Source organism: Vigna unguiculata, chromosome 6 (assembly GCF_037176805.1).
Source record: "Vigna unguiculata cultivar grain cowpea cultivar isolate G323 ecotype 2 chromosome 6, ASM3717680v1, whole genome shotgun sequence".
Lineage (NCBI taxonomy): Eukaryota > Viridiplantae > Streptophyta > Magnoliopsida > Fabales > Fabaceae > Vigna > Vigna unguiculata.
In genome coordinates this window covers 32,554,468-32,574,763 of record NC_140797.1, presented here as the reverse complement: position 1 = coordinate 32,574,763, position 20,296 = coordinate 32,554,468, and the positions used below count along the sequence as shown (strand labels likewise).

General features: G+C 31.2%; 1 protein-coding gene and 1 pseudogene across 3 annotated transcripts; one reads left to right on the top strand and one right to left on the bottom strand.

Annotated features, from left to right (window-relative positions):
• Nucleotides 1-2,262: 2,262 nt before the first annotated feature.
• Nucleotides 2,263-4,720, top strand: LOC114189008 (pentatricopeptide repeat-containing protein At1g06270 pseudogene; annotated as a pseudogene). Of its 2 annotated transcripts, XR_014995637.1 has the most exons (3): nt 2,274-2,483; nt 2,764-3,010; nt 3,465-4,720. The product of XR_014995637.1 is annotated as a pentatricopeptide repeat-containing protein At1g06270 pseudogene, transcript variant X1 (transcript). The 2 variants fall into 2 exon arrangements; XR_014995638.1 differs by lacking the exon at nt 2,764-3,010 and having other exon boundaries at nt 2,263-2,483.
• A 3,878-nt stretch (nt 4,721-8,598) lies between these two features.
• On the bottom strand, nt 8,599-16,818 carry LOC114189107 (peptidase uncH-like). The gene is made up of 18 exons (XM_028077814.2): nt 16,457-16,818; nt 15,523-15,710; nt 14,874-14,978; nt 14,691-14,762; nt 14,125-14,272; nt 13,589-13,671; nt 13,159-13,214; nt 11,609-11,745; nt 11,429-11,522; nt 11,267-11,332; nt 10,971-11,193; nt 10,310-10,411; nt 10,003-10,088; nt 9,798-9,920; nt 9,498-9,567; nt 9,311-9,402; nt 9,088-9,192; nt 8,599-9,014 (listed from the first exon to the last, which is right to left on the bottom strand). Exons 1-18 carry the CDS (start codon nt 16,816-16,818, stop codon nt 8,898-8,900), a joined length of 2,229 nt encoding a protein of 742 aa, XP_027933615.2. The 3' UTR covers nt 8,599-8,897.
• Between the last annotated feature and the right edge of the window lie 3,478 nt (nt 16,819-20,296).

The following is a 20,296-nucleotide window of genomic DNA, read 5'->3' as shown; positions in this document are numbered from 1 at the left end:
AATTTACTGTCACCATTGTAAAAGCTGGCACATATTTGAAATAAATGGTCTCACTTGCACCTTCTAATTATGACAACACTTGTCAACTTTATTAGGAGATGCTAAAGCTGATTTATTATATTACTTTTGTAAAATGTGACATATACTTCAATTGAGATAACGTGCCAATTAAGAAATTTAGTTTGACCACTGTAAAAGCTAACGCATATTTGAAATAAATGGTCTCACTTCACCTTCTAATTATGACAACACTTGTCAACTTTATTGGGAGGTGCCAAGGCTGATTTATTATATTACCCTTGTCATAATGTGCCAAGGAAGATGTTTAATTCAGAAATTTCCTCTCACCCTGCAATTTGGACAACACTTGTCAATTCTTCGACATGGAACACTTTGGCATCAACACCCAAGAGAACTATTCAAATTCCTATCTTGTACATCCTTAATCACATGTTCAAAATGTATACCATAGGTTAGCACTTATGTAGCCATGTGTAAGCAAAAATATTGCGTAGTGGTAGTGAACAAGAAATATATACACCTTTATTTTTCTTTTCCAAACAACAAATAGGGGCAAACTAGACTCACTTGAAGGAATATGAGTCTGAAGATTTAACTTTATCATACGAACTCAAGGCATGAAAGTGCCACTATTGAAGTTATTGAAGAAAGAAAAACTTCATGTGCAAAACATTGCCCCTGGGTTACCATTTATTAAGTCACGGGTTGGCACATAGGGAATGAATTCATATGTTGTTAATTAAATTACAAAAAATTTATTCTTTGACTCACCAACATATACTCCCCACTGGTAATGACAAGAGTGAAGATTGAAATAAGTTTTGTACATCCTTTCACACATGTTCAAAATGTATACCACAGGTTAACACTTATGTAACAATGGGTAACCAAAAATACTGCACACTAGTAGTGAAGAATAAATATATACACCTTTATTTTCCTTTTCCAAACAACAAATAGGGGCAAACTAGACTCACTTGAAGGAATATGAGTATGAAGGTTTAACTTTATCATATGAACTCAAGGCATGAAAGTGTCACTATTGAAGTTATTGAAGAAAGAAAAACTTCACGTGCAAAACATTGCACCTGAGTTACCATTTATTAAGTCACGGGTTGACACATAGGGAATGAATTCATATGTTGTTAATTAAATTACAAAAATTTTATTCCTTGACTCACCAACATATACTCTCCACTGGTAATGAAGAGAGTGAAGATTGAAATAAGTTTTGTACATCCTTTCACACATGTTCAAAATGTATACCATAGGTTAGCACTTATGTAGCCATGGGTAAACAAAAATACTGCCCAGTGGTTTCACACATCCTTTCACACTTTTTGCTTTTTCTCTTCCAATTTGCATTTCCACCTTTTGTTTTTTCTCTTTTCGCTTCCTTCCAAAGAAAACCAACATGAAAATTGAAAAAAATTAAAAAAAATAGAAAGTGACAATAAAACGTCAAGTTGTGAGTGAAGTTATCAATAAATGGATGTTAATATATCATTTTCCTTAAACTTAATACCTACTATAAATTCTAATAATAAATTTTACATTATTTATTTTTGTGTAAAAATAAATATTTTATCAATAAAATTCTTATAAACAAATCAAAATATAAATATATAAATAAAAAATAATTCGTACTTCAAACAATTTTTTTTAATTTAACATATTTAATAAACATTAAAAAAATAAATAATACAACACCACATTAAACATTATATATTAATTATTTTTACTTTAGTTACCTTTATTATAATTCATATTTTTTTTCTAAAATCACTATTATAAAAAGAAAATTAATCAACAAAGTAAAAAAAATTAAATTAAATTGACTTTTATATTTTTAAATTGCACATAAAATAACTTACTACACAATACAAAATCTATTTTAAAATCAACAAATTTAAAAAAATAATTTTTTTTTTATTTTTTATTGTTTCAAATAATACCTAAAATAACTAAAAACATATTATTAAATAATTTTTTTAAAAAAATAATTTTAACCTCTAATGTAACATTTTTCAAAAAAAATAACTTTCAAAAATATTTTATTAAAAAAATCAAAAATCTTAATTCTTACTTATTTTAAAAAAATGAAAAAAATAATGAAAAACCCAGTTCAGATGGAATAAAAAAAAATTAAATTTTGTAAAATAGAATTCGTATACCACGATACTGAATTCTCACCAAGAAATAAAACTATATTATTGAAGTAAATAATGGAACACTGTGCTGTTTTAGAAATTAAAAAGCAAAACCGTGGTGCTGCATAAAAGAATCGGAAATGCATACGCAAAAGGAAACAACGTAAGAGGAAAAAGAAAAGAAGGGAACAGTGATGCCGCTGAACCAGAGACCCGACGGAGCTGCGACGCGAGGCGACCGGAACTGTGACGTGGACGAGCGGAGCTACGGCGTCGAAGGCGATGAAGCTCAAACTCGAGATCACGAAATAGGTCAGCGTTCGATTAGGGTTTTCGATTTGGGATTTGGGCTTCTATCTCTGCTTACAATTGGATTTTCGATTTGGGTCGTTGGGGTTTAAAATCCTAATGCCAACGACATGTTTTTCTGTCATTTCATCCCGTTTTCGAACTCGGTGACTCGGTCTCAAACTCGCGAGTCTGGAACGAGTCAGCGAGTTAACTCCGAGTTAACTCGTCAACAGTGTCATGACTCGTTGACTCGTTGGGATTTACTTGTATACCAACTCTTTTGTGCATTTTACATTACAAGATAAAAACACCAGCAATAAACAAGAAATTGGAAGATGACAGCAAAACCGTCTTAAGCAAATCATATACAAGTACAGAACTCAAGACAGTTGCCAGAGCAAATATGCTGCAAAAGAAAATACAAAAGAAACCCAATAAAAAAATCAACACACCATTCAACACAGAAAACAGCATGCATGCTCAAAAAGCAATTACCGATCATCATATACATTGGACTTCCCCACACTTTCAAATCCTTCGGTGTCAAGGTAAAAGACAGAAGTTCTTACTCCATTAATATTAAGGCACAGAATAAGGTATATGTACATATAATATGATACTGTTTTTCATTCATTATTATATTTGAATCATGATTTGCACTGTCTTATTATATGCACAGAATAAGGTAAATGTACACACATTTATGTATTACTAATAATAATCCAGTGACTCCTCAATTTATAGAAGAAGCTATATAAGATGGTCATAATTCAAACACACTACCTCTTGGCTATGGATTGAAAAACAAGGGCTTTCAGCTGCGATCACCTAAATAATGCATGATTATGTCCATGTAAAACATCCAGAAACCATAATTGTAAAAAAAAAAGATATTTATATTTTATTTTGTGAATGCTTGGCCATATCTATCAATTTGTTTTTTTTTTCTCACACCCTTTTGCCCTATTAATGCACTAAGTTATTTTCTGCAAATTTCCTCAGGTTTCATTTCTCTCATGCCAGAAGGCGCTCCAATACAATATTAGCTGATCAAGAATGGTAATAGGAGCAACATTGCAGCATAGATTTCTTCTTCATTTCCGGCCTTTTTTGAGCCGATGTCCTTCAGCTCGCTCAGTGTCTTCATTGCAAAAGCTTGAGCATGCTGTAAGAGAGGAAGTAGAAGTGAAAAACTATGTTAAACTTCCTGACCTTTTCATTTCCTTGGAGTCGTGCCAAAATTCAAATCCTTTCTCTTTCTTTTCTTCATTGCCTCATAACTTACGAGTGCAAATTGTTGATGAAATTTTGCAATCTTTTATACCTATCAGACCACGTTCCAAGCCTCAGCTAGCTTATTCCTATCTTCTTTCTTACACTCTTCAAAGCTCTCATCCTTTCCCCCTTGCACTTGCTGTCCTACAACGGACTCTACGGTCTGGTTGCCTTCCGGTTCCTCAGACTCGTGTTCTCCTCTCATCGGCTTGGTTGGAGAGGCGATGCCTCTCCCAATCTGTTGCTGATATTTTACTTGAGATGCAAACAATTGGATATACTCCTGACTGTGGGACTTGTAATTATCTATTATCATCTCTCTGTGCTGTTGACCAACTAGTGGAAGCCGTTAAAGTCCTTCGGGGCATGGGAGGGGCTGGATGTATACCAGACTCAAATAGTTATGGCACTGTAATTGGTGCCATGAGCAGAGTGAGAAAGACTACTGAGGCACAGGATTTGATGAAGCAAATGGTGGTGCAATATGGTTTAACCCCAGGGCAGGGAACACTGGTGAAATTGTTGGCAGCATTACGGGCAAACAGGGAAATATGGAATGCTGTTGAGATTATTGAATTCATGGAGAAAGAGGGTAACTCTGTCGGATTTGAAAGTTATGAGTTAGTGATCGAAGGGTGTTTGGAGAAATGTGAGTATGTTTTGGCTGCAAAGGTTGCAACAGGGATGACAGAAAGAGGGTTTATACCATATATAAGGGTCAGACAGAAGATTATTGAAGGTTTGGCCAGTATCAAGGAGTGGAAGATAGCTTGTGCTATGAGACATAGATTTGCAGCACTTAAATCTTAGTTGCTAAGTGACTTTTCTATTAGGGTGTCCTACCATTCATATTAATTGTTAAGGTTAGCGTCAGCTGGCACTACCTTATTTATTTTTTAATAATTTTTTAGTTATCATTTGCAACCGACACTAACTTATTTATTTTTAATATTTATTTGAATTAACCGATGATTTCATAAAAACATTATAACGTGGCAAAAAATATAAAATAATGAGAAGAATGTGAATGAAAAAAAAAAGTATGAATAAAAAAATTGAGTAAAAAACGATAGAAAAAAATATAATTGATGAAGAAGATAAGTGTAGATGAAGAAGATAAGTGTAGATGAAGAAGAGAAATTTAGATGAAGGAGATGATGGAATGAATGTAGATTAAAGATATGTGTGGATAGAAAAAAAAATAGTAAAGATGAAAGAGATTAATCTAGATGAAGAAAATGAGTATAGATGAGTAAGAGGATGAATATGAATGAAAAAAACAAAATATATATATATATATATATATATATATATATATATATATATATATAAAAGGAAATTAAGGATGAGGAGATTTGTCTTATTTAAATTTATAGGTTTTAGATATAAAATAATATATAGTTCGTATTAATTGTGAAAAATACATACAAATTTAAAAGTAATATATAACTTAGCATTGGCAATACTAATTTAAATAAAATTAAATATTAAAAACAAATAAGATTAATGTCAATATTAATGGCAATTTTATTTACTTTTAATATATTTTTAGTTAGTATTTACTAAGTCAATTTGACTTATTTAGTTTTAATACTTATTTTAGTTAATATATGCTAAGTCAAAGTTAGTTAGGGATAACAAGAATGGTGGAGATGAGTTTCATTATTTCATACCCATCTCTAAAGAAAAAAATTCATTTTCATCATTATATTTAACTCCAATCGGTATCAAGTTTTTGTTTCATCCCCATTCCTACCGCTTAACATGTATATATTTGTATATGTGTCTGCACTCATTTTCTTGAAATATCAATTAATTAATTTTTATAAAATAGTAAAACATTATGGTTACAAAAACATAATATTATCAAATATTCAATATCAAAAGGAGGTATACATTATTAAATATTTATAAAGAAATTATAATTGTATATATTTTAAATTAGAGCACCAACTAAAAATGTATGACAACCAAATCATTAATTAAATTTTCAAACGTTAATGAAATCTAGATGATAAAATTTAAAAATATTTTAAAAAAATTATAAATGAAAAATAGATGTTCAAATTAAAAATAATTTAAATGTCTCTTTACTCCCATTCTTTAAATTCTAAGGAAATATCTTTTCTTATACATTAATAAAAGTTAAAATAAACTAATTGAACAAAATCATTCAAAAGAAGTAAGAATAAATTAATAATAATTTAAATTTAACATTTATCTATGATCTTTTGAACTTCAATATATGTTAGATAGTGATAAAAAAATTCATGCCAATCACATTAAATTTTTATATTATAGGAAAAATTTCTTTATAACATTGCACAATTAATTAGAAAATAAAAATGATTATATAAAAAACATAAAAATATAATATTCTAATTGATGAAAATAAATAGCAAATAACAATATTAAAAAATAAATAAAAATAATCAAACGTGTCTTAGAAACAATTTGATAGAGCATTAAAAAAATCGCACAAAGAAAAACAGATGTATAATTAAGAGTATGATAAGATAAAAAATAAGAAAATTTTTCAAATATCAATCTAGTTGAATTATTGATAGATATTGAATTTTTTTTTACCAAAACAAGAGTTATTCAAATGAAACAAAAATTAAATCAGAGGAATAAAGAAGATTTGTTGTTTCATATTATCTAGAAAATGAAAGGTTTAAATTATTGAACACTTAAATTGAGAGTTAAACATTCTCATGTGATAAAAGAAACACAGTAAATAAAAATATTAAAAAGGAGTAAAAATATTCAAATTTGCGACATAAAATAAATAATTGACATGGTATACATAATTTGAACATAACTGCAGAATCGTTGTGTTAAGAGGAAATGTATATTGAAGATGTGATTAAGTTTCATGATAAGCAGTGGTGAAACTTGGACAAAAATTTAAGGGGGTCAAGTTATATTTTTTATTTATAAATTATTTTTTCTAATTAAAAAAAAGTTTTCATTTTTTCTCATCATTTTCTCTACTCAAAACAAACACATGTAATAATAGAATCTAACAAAAAGGACAATAATATATACGAAAGTGAAACATAAAGTTTATCATCAATAGTAATATATTAAAAAAAAAGAGAAAATTACCTTTAGTCAAAATGTTGATATACGTTCGTTCAATGACTTAAAATCTTCAAAAATTGAATGAGAACTAAAGCTTGTTGCCTACTTTTCCCTTACACAACTCCAAAGCCTAAAATAACACCATTTACACAAAGAATAGTTCGATCGATAATTAGATTATGATTTTATTATATGTGTTAGAAGTGAAGTTTAAGTCTAATGCAACCCCACAAAACCGGTTGTAAGATGATGTTTACACCCCACTTATATATAGAGAATTGTCCTTATCTCTAGTCGATTTGGGACTTCCAACAATTTGTAACAAATAGAGATATGCCTATAATGTAGAAAAATCACATACAAGAGAAAAATGTATTGCTTCTAACAAAAGAATGAGTAAAAAATAAACTTATTCAAAAGAAGAAATTGTTCGATCCAAAACATTTCTTAACTCATTAATTTTGTCTTAGTGCAATTTGATTTTGGAAATAATGAGAGATTGAGGGTGAAAATTAAGATAAAAAGAAGAGGTAAGAAAAAGAGGTTTGAAAAAGAAAAAAGCCAAATAAAGGAGAAGAAAAAAATAAAGAAAAGGAAGAAAACGTAATTTTATAATTCTAAAAGACTTTTCTAGACTAAATCAATATAAATAATAAAATAATATAAAAAGTATTTTTTAAATATATATAAATAAAAAAAGAAAAAAAGAAAACATGAGGAGTCGTAACTCCCTTCGTTCTTTAAAAGGATCGTCTTTGATAATAAGCCAAACAATCAGAAGAGAAAAAAAAAGAAAGAAAGTGTGTATTATATATATATATATATATATATATATATATATATATATATATATATATATATATATATATATATATATATATATATATATATATATATATATATATATATATATATATATATATATCATTCAAAGCAACTCTCTTTAACACAACCAATTTATTTTTGGATGTCGTTGTTCTTCGTCGGACCACCATCAATTTTGTCTCATGCTAGCTGTTCATTTTCATCCTTTGATGCTGTTCGTGGCACCACCACTGCCATTTTTCTGGCGCACCACCGTTTTTCGTGGCTGCTCTTTGTCGTTATTTTTGCTCCCTGCACCACCATTTTTCCTTGTTGTTCTTGGTCGTTAATTTTGCTTCCTACGCCACTTTTCGAGGCTGTTCTTGGTCGGTTTTGGACATCACCTTTAGGCTTTATGTTTCAATCATTTGCACCCCTTCTTTCTGCCGCCGACGTCGCCTCTCCAATCCCTCTTTGCTTGCCATTTCGTGACGCAAAGCAACACTCCATAGACTCGTGAATCTCACATTCTTCTCTATGGTATTCTCCTTCTAGATTAGTTTTAGATGTTTTAATTTTTATTTGATTTAATTTATTTATTTTTTTATAAAATGTAATAATATTAAATTGGATTAAATATATTTTTAATGCCTGAACGTAACCTAAATTGGAATTCATCATGTTTGAAATTTCAAATAGCTTTTTAAATTTAGCGGATATTAAAAGATCATAAGTTAAATTACTCTTAGGTTAAATTACTCTTAGCGGATAACAATTGTTTTTCACTCACTTTGATATCTTGGAGTCTGTCTATAATGGATACAATTCGTATTCACGTCAATACATTTATTTAAAAAATTAATAAAATAAAATACATACATAGTTATAAATTAATACCATCGTAAAAGTATTACTACATTAGATGCTTCCATTGATATTGGATACGAAAATTGTGTGGTACTGGTGGATCAGATAAAACCAATGCAGAATAGTATAGTATTATTAAGCTCGTAAGTTAATAACATCACAGTTTACGCAGAGCATATATTATCGAGAACAAACTTGTCAGTAACTTTCAGTAAAGGTCTAAAATATAAACTCAAAACTGTATTACAAGATTATAGACTAAATTGAACCCCAATGAAAATTTGATGCAGTAGAAACTCTGCAAATTGCAAACTTTTGGCAAAGAGAATTAAAAACAGACCTGCAAAAGAAGACTTGGTTCAACATGGATGCAAGAAAGCGAAGATCAGTACCCTAAATATGTTATTATCGATCAAAGTTGTCAATTTTGATGGGAGTAATATCATCAGCAACATTGAAGTGTCCAACCAATCGTGCAAAGAAGACCATTTGTTGTTCAAGTGTAAACTTAATGTTCTCAGCCTGTGCATCAAACCCGTTAATGGTTATAATCACTGTGTCAGTTTAAAAGGTAAATACTTGAAGTGGTGCATACCTTTCGGAAACCATGTTGTTCTCCTTCATACTCAACAAGAGCAACTGGCACACCTTTTTCCTTTAGAGCCTGGTAAATTTTGCGAGCTTGTTCTGGTGGTACAACCTGCATTGTACACCAAAAGATATATATTTATCACATTAAATTCTAACAATTTCCACCCCGAAATCCTTTAAGCAATAAATATGTCAAAGAGAACATTTTTAACTGTATTGTTACCAACCTTGTCCTCCAACCCTTGAAATAAAATTATGGGACAAGAAAATTTGTCAACATGATTGATTGGTGATCTTTCATAGCACCCTTTCTCACCTCCTACAATCAGTTAAGACAGATTGAGCATCAAATCAAATTAAAGAAAACAAACCAAAGAAATTATAAGTACATTAAATGGTTCATTGCTAACTTACCACCCAGTCTATCGATATAATGAGATTCAAATTTATGAGTTTCCGCTCTCAACATGTTCACGTCAGCTACCTGTTTGAGAGACCAGTTCACAAATAAATTCCATTGTAAGCACAATTGTTAAAACTTTTATTCTTTGTTAAACTTGTAACAATTGTTAAACTTCATTTTGATTAAAAGCTGGCTGAGAAAGGTACATGTTTAGTATCTTAGCTGTAAGAAATTAAAGGGATTATTATAATTTAGAAGTAATGACTTAGAAGAATATTGTAGCAGAAAAGCATATCAGAAGTTTCACTCACACCATACAGAGAAGCACCAGCTTTAAAAGTTTCCTTAAAAGCAAGAGCAGCTAAGGTGGTATACCCACCAGCAGAGCCCCCTGTAATACAAAGGCGGTCCCCATCTACCTTTCCACTGTTAACCTACATAAGAGATTGTATTGTACTACCCATCTTACAACAGATTCTTCAATTACAGAATGTAGGGAAAAAATTACAGAAATACCAAGTATGTAGTACAACTACAACAGTCATTGACATCAACTATTCCCCAACGTCCCAAAAGCCGTTCACGGAACTCCCTGCCATAACCTTCCAAAGAACATTCTAGTCAGACAAATTGAGTTCCGTGTTTTCAGTGAGTGAAATGATTAACACACGCAACAGATGATACAAATTAAAATAGTGAATACTGAATAACCTTAAGTATAAAAAATTTCCAGTTCTAACTACATAAAATAAAAATATGGGAGAGAAAGAATAGGTAATTAAGAAATCAGAATATAATTTTGTAGGCAAGGTGAGAAACAAACCAGTGCTTCCACCATAATTAACATCAACAAAAGCCCAACCCCGACTAGTCCAGTACTGAATGCTCAAATTTAAAATTCCACGTGCTTCAGCAGTTGGTCCTCCTGAAATATCCAAACACAATGAGCCTATAAAAGTGTGCTGTGTGAAATCATTAGACTAAGAACCCATGCATGTGTAACAATGTTTTTAAGGCAATGGACATCACAATTTAGAGAGTTCAAAAGATTGTGTCCGAGAAAAAGTTAAGAAACTAGACACTACAAGATTTAGACTTCGGCATACAGGAAAAGTTAGAGGAAGAATGGTTTGGGCATATTATTGTGGGCATCAATTTCTCATTAACATTTCTTGACGAACAGAGCTAAACCAAAGTCAGTATGTATTCAACAATGTAAAATAAAAATTAGTACTGCCAGTTTCATTACAATCCATCCATAACCTCCATAATGTTCAGCCATATTAGCATACAGTTTTAACATTTTAAAGGTCATCCTTTCTCAATTTTCAAGTACATAGATCATGAGATAACAAACTACACATAAATTATGGTTGCAGAGGAAAGACCCCACTCCACAGATTTTCAGCATCTAATTAGCCAAATAAATTAGATTATGAAATAGAACGTGATCAGTCCGTATAGTATACAAGATCAAGATTTACCATGGCTCTTCAATAATAATGGAGGCTTTTCTTCAGCACTAGCTTGGAAATCAGGATTAGATGGTTTGTAAAAGTATGCATAAGCATTTTGACCAGGAACTTCAGTTGGGAATTCAATCAACTCAGGTTTACTGAAGTAAGGACTATACTTCAAACTATCCGGTGAGGAGGACCAAATAACGTAGAAGTTAACTACTTTAGATTTATCATTATCTAAAGTCACCTGAAAAGTAAGACAGCTATCAGGGGATGCATTGAAATAACTGACGTGAATAATAGGGGGAAGAAGGAAGCACCTTGGCCACTGATGATGGATGAACAGCAGACGCTCCCTCCACATAAAGGCAATCATTACCAGAAGTCTGCAATAGCGTGATTGCACAATAAGACTGATAATGCATTTCAAGAATTGATTTAGACCATAAAAACAAGAACAAGGAAACAATTTTAAAAATTACAATGTTTTCTATATCTGTAAAAGGGATATCCAGCAGAGTTAGTTTTGAGCCTGGCACATCATCAATAATTCCAAGATATGACTTCCCCTGTTGTCTGCAAACACAACCAAAACCTTGATTGAATGCCCGAGATTGGACCCAAGAGTGCAAGATATTTTCAAGTAGCAGACACAGAATTACCTGTAACTGCAAGCAATTAAGTTCTTCTGTGTATGACTTTGAAGAAATTCATAAGAATTCATGCCAAAAACCCACAATGGCCTTGCAAACTCGGCCTCCAAAGAATAAACAGGCAAAACCTTGTTCTCAGACTCAATCTGTAATCAGTTAGAAAAAGAAAAAGAAAAGCAGTCAACTAAATACTTAGATCATATCGCATCTCCAACTAAAACAGTTCAAGGATGAACAGGTTGTTGAACAAGGGAATCCAAGACAAACCAAAGGAACAGATTATCATATACAAAGTGAATTATTAAAAAGCAAGAATTTATTCTATTGTGACAAAAGAATAATATAGATATTTAACCTCAGTGATTGGATAATGCCCAAAAAAAGCCAACTAGAACACCTCTACTGTTTTTCACAACATGGTTTTGTTAGGAGTTTGCTTTAGGACTCCACGAGTGTTCTCTGTTTTTTATTTGTTTCACTTTTTAAAGTATTATTTCAGTTTCAAGAAACAGTTAGGAGTTATATGCTGACTCATAGAAAGTTGGTTAATTGGAAGTTATGTTTTCTGTTTTTTGGAGAAGTTGTAATATTGTAATTATGTGTTGTAAGAGTTAATTGAACTTCTTCTCTTTTGCTGAAGATCAGTTTCTGTAATTGTTGCAATACTGTGCAATGTTGAAAGTCTTTTGCTAACAGGTTTTACGTAAATGTTGAGGCAGAAAGATATTCAAAGCCTGACTAATTCCAGGAAAAAAATCATGAAATTCATACACTAGCTTTCTGTAAAATCTGATTACTATCCATTATATAGGATTCTCTTTGACATCAGCCTCAAAGAAGTCAAATATAAATTGTGAAATTCACCCAGTCAGGAACCTATATTACAAAACATAAACTTGTTCAATGAACTTTATGACAAAGTGAGTCAACCCGGCTCATACAGATTGGCTCATCACAGGTTGGGTTAAAAATAAGTGAACCTGACTTGACTCACTTTATAGTGAGTCAGAAATTTTACAACCCAACTCAACTCATCACAGGTTGGTGGGTTAAGTAGGTTGGCTCACTAACCCATATAAAAATAAAATATTTTTTTAATTATTTTTAAATATTTAAATTTGTAAGATGGAAAACAATTTTGTCCTTGTTCGGCTATTGAAATTTGCAGTGTCTCAAATATATCAAGAAATAAAAATAAATACAATGATTAGGGTTTCTTTTGCTGGTTCAAAGATAAAAATAGGTTATTTAAAATAAGTGGATTGTGGGTTAAGTGAGCCTGACACGAAAAATTTCAATTTCTCAACCCGACCTGGCTTGAGCCCGTAGTAAGTCAGGTTGGCTAATGAGTTTTGACCTGTTTTGACATGTCCATTTACAATTAACACAATAACAATTTGCATCCATCAAGCCACCAAAAATATACATCTGAGCCTTCCATGTAAAATTATCCAGAGTATAATGTGTATTTATCAGCGTAGAAATTAGAGAATCAAAAGTCAATCAAAGCCCACTATAGACACAAATGATTTTGTGGGAATAAAAAGTAAAAGAATTACCCATTTATGGAGATTCCAAAAACCATTTCCCCTATCCGTGATGAAAAACAGCTCCCCTGTTCAATTAAAAGTAAAATAAACCACAATGCACACATAGATCATAACAAAGCTTCCCATTCAAATCAATGGGTAAACTCTGAATTAATAACATTCAATGATAACAGAACCCATAAATTATTTGAAAAACAAAAACTAAAAATAACACTTTTATTTCTCCCTTTCCTGTACAAATATTTGAAAACAGATTCAAACAAGTAAAAAAAAGAAAAGAAAAGGAAAAATAAAACGCAAGTAAATGCCCCAAGATATCATAAATTAATCAGATGAAGGATCCTATCCCATTATCTGCGATTACCATGACTTGATGATATTAAGAGAACACAAAAATTAAAATCTTGAGAACTACTATTACAAAGTCATGTTTATGTACCATCAGAAGACCACTTGGGCTCAGTTGGGGACTCCACAAGTGCAGGATCATTCCCCGCAACACACACCTGCTTGTAGATCTCTCTGCATAAGACCGTAACATGATTATGCTTCAAGTTGAAACATGGCATATAATACAAAAACAGCCACTCCAACTATAATATGGAACTAGGAAACTAGATCCAGAACAAGTGTCGGAAATAGATGGAAACAGGAAAAATCTTCCGGAAGAAACAAAATCTGTGAATCATCATAACAGAAAAAATTCCATGAAAATTATGAAGAGTATCAATTTAATCAACGAGTGATAAATTAGCATTGTGTGATTCAGAAAAGAACTGAATATCTGCAAAAAATATAAGCTGTTCATATTAAAAGAAACTGTATCATGAATAGATTAGTAATCAATACAAAGAAAATAAAAGCTCACACAATACATGAACTTAAATAATATTTCATTGTGACTTCAATTACATGACCAACATGATAAGAAAACTTAACTTTTTCAAGTTTCAATTTTATTAGAGTTCTACTCACCCTTTTTCAGAAATATAGCCAACCCAAAGTTCTGATTTATCCCATGGCATATATGGATGACTCCACTGAATCCAAGCTATTCTTTCACTTTTTGGATCAAGACGTGGGAAAGCATAGAAGTCACTTCCACTAACTAGTACCTGCGGTTCTGAATGTCACACAATCTAGTTAGACATAATAATGATGAAACAGTCATCAAGAAAGGGAAACTACCCAATATATGAAAACTTTTAACAAGCAATAACGAAATATTTACCCCCTGTTTGGTTTGGTTTGGGACAGTGCTTTTTGTTTTCATTTATCATTTTCAAAAATAATGACTAAAAATGACACCTTATTTCACTTTATTTCATGTTTTCAAATACTTGTATACGAAATGGCAATAAGAAAGAAAAAAAATGCTTTCAACATTTCCTATATAAATCACTGACAACAGGAAACAAAGAAAACTTTGAAATATTTTTAGCAGTTTTAAAATAAAAAATGTTTTCTCATCAAACAGGCCATCGTTAAGGATTCATTAAATCTCTTCACAGAATAAACTCACTAGAACAAAGAATTATTACCCTGAACATTTTTGCTTCCAAGTGCTACAGATACAATTGTTGTAGATGGATTTTGAGTGCTCTCTCGACGATCTAGCAACATGCTCAAACATTTAGGACCAAATAAATAAACGGTTTAACAAATAAAAACATCAGGAACATTCTGACATAAGACTACGAGATGATTTTTTCTGGACTGCTTACCTTCCATTACAGTGACAAAACGGTTAAAGCGTCCATCATATATACCATCAGCATAGCTGACTACTGGGCTACCATAATCCGGAGTAAGAGGTATGGGAGGCAGATCTGTTAGAGAACAACGCATAAAATACCGGCCCTTATAAGAAGATTGTTTTATATATGCCTTTGATGATAACATGACATGACACTAAATCAATATTTCGAGATAATCTCTGATGAACCAAAGTTAAATAGAACACAAATAAATTAAAAAAAATTAATGACAATATATAACAGACATATAAGAGTAAGCCTACATATTAATCCAAAGGGCACAAACACAGATGCCATTTATGTTTACTGAAAGTGGTGGATTGGAGGAATTTGAGATGGTTACATTAACTGTTGATGTTTGGATCATTTAAAATAGGAAGAAATGGAATAAAACCAGTAAGAATCTATTCAATCACATTCCATCCAATTCTTCTATTTGCTTTTTTCTCCAAATAGGCCAATATGAAATGGAAACAACTAAATATACTCTAATATCCTTATCATTCCAGTCCACACTACTCAGCTATATTGCATTCCACCAGTCAAATAACATGCCATAACATTGTTTTGGAAAATATGGCATTAGATAATGAAAATTTATGCTTGCAATACTGACCCAGAGAACTGATGGACTGCTTGTATAATCTCTGATCTTTGTAATTTGCAAAGAAGACAGCATCCCCTGAAACAGTAAAAGCACCACCTCCATATTCCTGAGCCAATGTTCTCACTCCAAACTCCTTAGGTGTAATGTCCACAGCCTCACCTTCCAGATTTTCCGCCTCAACCACAAGAACTCCCCGTCTGAAAAACAGGAAATAGCCAAAACAAATGGGTAAATTTGCAAACTCCAAGAGTTTAAAATTTTCACCTTTTCACACTCCAAACTCCAAATGGTAAAATGCTTGGGTATTTTTGTGCAACTATTCAATTAGAACTAGAGCTCTAAACGTAATCAGCGTGTAATAAGGTTTGCAAATTACATCACTTCGATATAAAACTTTATTGGTAAAACATCACCAAAAACACCTAAAACTTTATCAGGGTTTTGTCCAAGCTAATAAGCCAAAGGGGCACTTGGTGTTTGTCAGTTAGTTTGTTTGTCTGTTTGGACGACTATTTGCAGAACTAATTTTCAATGAAATTAAATGTATAAAACTGAGTTTAGTTACAAATAATTTTGAAACAAAGTAATTTATGTGTAATTATTTATTCTAAAAACAAGTTAACATTAGTCAATAAATACAAGTTGTTCTATTCAACACAAAAAGCAACTACTTTTTTTTTTCTCAAAATCAATTTTAAATCCTAAATCAATTTCTGCTAACGAAACTAAGGACATATCATGCTAAAACCAAGAACATGTTTAGGTGCAAGTTACAAGTGTTTTGAGAACATTTGTCATAAAAATACAGTGTTTTTTTTATAGTAATAAAGCTCTCAAAAACATTATTAGGTTTGTATCAAACAGACCCCAAACATTTATCTAAAATCACTTTAGCGTCTACTCCAACGTGATTTTAGATCATCCAAACAGCAGTCAAACATACCCTGATTCCGCCGGACGTGATTCCAGCCAGACGAGGCGGCCACGGGCGTCTACGGCCGTGCCTCCGAGTCTCTTGGCGGCGCCGGAAACGACGTCCGTGGTGATGGGGGACTTCCACGAACCATAGGGTGCGGTCATTCTTTCGGAAATGGAAGGGGTGGTGACTGGTGAAGATGCTATTCCCCTTTTGGAGTTGCAACAGAAGAAACGACGTCGTTGATGTGGGGTTTTGAAAGATACGAACTTTGTAGTGAAATGATTGAAGGTGCGAGAGAAGAAGTTGGAAGAAGAAGAAGAAGAAGAAGAAGAAGAAGAAGAAGAAGTGCGAGTGAGAGTGAGAACAGCAATGGCTAACGTGGCCATTCTACGTTATTTTCTTACGGTTTCCTTTAAATATTATATATAATAATTAAAAAAAGTGTTTTTCATTCTCATTTATAAAAAAAATTAACTTCACATTTTAGTTATGTTAAATTTTACAAATTGCATAATATCCTTTTGTTAAAAAAAAACAGTAAACAAAATGACATATTTCAGTGATTGAACTAAATAGCATATATTAATTAAAAGTGAGGTATTTAAAAAATTATAAAAATAAGTAAAAATAATTCAATTTTATGTATGCTTGATAAAAAAAAAAGATTGTGATTTCTTTTGCTTGTAAATGACTACAGTGACAGTGTGATACATATATTACGCTTAGAGAAAGATAATAAATATTTTACACGATTATATCATCTAATACTAGAGTGTGGTTAATGATAAAATTGTTAATTTTGTGATAATTGCTTTTAAAATTCAATTAAAATGTGCTCACACTTATTAGCTAGTTAGAAATTCTTTTATACCAGAAAATGATCACATATCATAAAATTGTAAATTTTGTAACAATTAATTTGTTAAACTATGTCTAACATATTTTTAAATGATTAAAAGTTTTATTAATACATAATTATTTATTCTTGTTGTTGTTGTGTCTCTCTTCTAAAATATGTTCTAAAATTTTAATATTATTTTTTGAAACCATTTTACACATTCTTTATTTAATTATCTTTATAAAGAGTTTATAAGAATTTATAGAGAAATATTAGGATGGAGCGCCTCTAGCACGAAGAACAATGCTTACAAGATCTACTCGGTGACTCGGTGGCATCTGTAACCGGTCTTGGACTACTTAGGAATGCTACTACTCAATAAACTTCATGTTCGGCTTGTCAACTTTAATATTGTCGAGAAAACGTGAGTCTTCACCTGAGCACACCCACATGTTAGCTAGAAAGTCATGCATTATATAGCTAGAAAGTTGAGCAGACTTAGTCCTTGACCAAAGTTCGAGCCTAGTCAGCTTAAACCAAAGGTTTAGCCAAGTCAGCCCTGACCGAAAGTTGAGCTGAATCGGCTAGATCGAAAGTCAAGTCGAGTTGGTCTCGGTTAAAGGGCGAGTTGAGTCAGTCTCGGTAGAAAGTCCAGCCTAGTCGATCGGGCTAAATGTCAAGCTGAGTTGGTTTTAGCTGAAGGTCAGTCGAGTCAACCCTAGTTGAAGGTCAAGTTGAGTTGACTCAATCTGAAGGTTTAGGTAAGGCAGTCTCGACCGATAGTTAAGCCGATTCGGCCTCAACCTTAGGCTAAGCCGAGTCAACTCAAGTCAAAGGTTAAAAGTCAGCCCCTTTCGAAGGTTGAGTCAGCTCCAACTGAATGTTGAGCCGAGTAAACTGAACCTAGGTGGGACGAGTTAGCTTGACGCATGTATTAAATTGTTCTCATTGGACTTAATCTAACTAACAAAGTGAATTGTATCTAGATTTAATCCAATTGAAATTGGATTGATAAAAATTCCAACTTTGGTGTATGGAGTTAATATGGATATATTTAATCTATTTTATTGGCTTTGGAATGAATTTTGAAAAATTCAATCCATATCCACCCTTAGCGATAGGTCTCACAAGTTAATATTAACAAACTACATGTATGTAGTTGTCAAAGATAAATAAATAAAGTTGTACCATAGTGGGTCGACCATCCCTAGCCAATGGCTAGACCTGAGGTCAGAAACTTGTCCATCCCTCCAAGGAAGATCAATCATAATCCTTTAACATAATAACCCCATAAGAAAATGGGAACCCTAATACACCTATGAGGACCACCTAGTTATCGGTTATGTCTAAGAATCCAGACCGAGCACTTAACAACCTTGATTAGACAAACACTGAAACTAAGTGACCATACAAAGTAAGTCATCAATAATAGGACACTTATCGACAAACGATAGATATGCAACCCCTCCTCATAGACATAACTTAGAAGAATTTGTTAAAGATTAAGTAGACTTTTCAGCAAATTAGGCCTCCAACATCATGCTCATGAAGCCCATAATTGGGTCCAAGCCTATAACCAAGTCAGAATACACGTAAGGCTGCAAAATGCCAAGTAATGATCCTTAGAAAAATAGTATGAATACACATGGACCTAAGTAATTAGACTCACTTTAATCATTAGTTGTTAATCCTAGATATTTGACATTGAAAACAAAAACTCTTTGTTGACTTGAGGGTTAGCGTATCTTTTGCATGTATCTCTCCACACTTTGACCTACAAAAGGACGAAAGCTAAAAGGATGACTAACACTTACAAGAGAGAATTTCATTAAGAAGTCTTGAGATGTTTATAAGGTACTATCTCAGTCCTATAATAACAAAAGTAATGTCTAAAATAATTCAAATAATAATTAATAAATAAATATACATAAGAAAAATTTTAAAACATATTTAAAAAAATTAACGAAAGAACAATAATTTATATAGACTATTATATATAAGGTTTTAGTTCAAACCTTATTATTTGAAATAAATGTTAGAAAAAATGACTTAAGTGTGAGTAGTATAGGATGGATCATTATTTTAAATCCTTAAATCTATTTTGTTATTGTAGGTTTTTCAATAATAGATTATTCAACCATATGTAAACACAATCATTCTCATTTTTTTTTAGTTTTGTAAGAAATTATTTTAAGAAAGAAATTAGTGTTAAGAGCGATTGTGGGAGGTTAGAAAGAAAATTAATCTCTAATTAGGTTAGTTTTATTTGAAATACATTAATATTTAAAATAATTAAGTGCATGTTTGGTCTTTAATAAAAATTACATGTATTTATTAAAGAAAAAGTTATCCCTAATATGCAATTAGCTTTAAAAAAACTACTAAAAGTGTTAAATTAAAAAAAAATGATAAAAACTTCCAAAGTTAATTACACAATAATAGGTGTGAGAATTACTAAATACAAACATATTTTTAATTACCTTAACTATTGACATAACTTAAATAAAACTAACGAATTAAAATATTTATAGTAAAGCTATATTATTTTTTCTTATTATACTATAAATAAAATTATGGCATTATTCATTCTACTAAACTAGTTCTTTACATCTTCTAACACTAAGATTATGGATGACAATTGATCGGTTCAAACATAAATAGTATATACTCGCAATCTGACCCACACAAAAAATCTTTTTGTTATTCATCTGTTTACCTATTGAGTACCCATTTAAAAATATCAGTAAATTTTTTGAAGATCTGCGATTACTCGTGGATTTTCTTAAAACCTGGGAGTACCTATGGATACCCGCATACCAGCAAATATTTAAAATTGATATATAATTTATAAAAAATAATTAAATTTCAATTTTAATTAAATTTAATCTAATAAAATATAATTATAATTTTAGTTAAATTTAAATTAATAAAATATATATTAAATTTTAATTTTAATTTTTGTACAGGTAATAGATATTCGTGAATACAGATACTCATATTCGACCCATTTATAAACGAATTTTAAA

What these genes read in the sequence shown, in the direction of transcription:
- LOC114189107 (XM_028077814.2), bottom strand. Translation starts at nt 16,818, where the DNA reads ATGGCCACGTTAGCCATTGCTGTTCTCACTCTCACTCGCACTTCTTCT. An exon ending in TAATTATGGTGGAAGCACTG is followed by an intron (nt 10,089 to 10,309) that starts GTTTGTTTCTCA and finishes GTTCTTTGGAAG; the next exon opens with GTTATGGCAGGGAGTTCCGT. An exon ending in TTATATCGATAGACTGGGTG is followed by an intron (nt 9,403 to 9,497) that starts GTAAGTTAGCAA and finishes AACTGATTGTAG; the next exon opens with GAGGTGAGAAAGGGTGCTAT.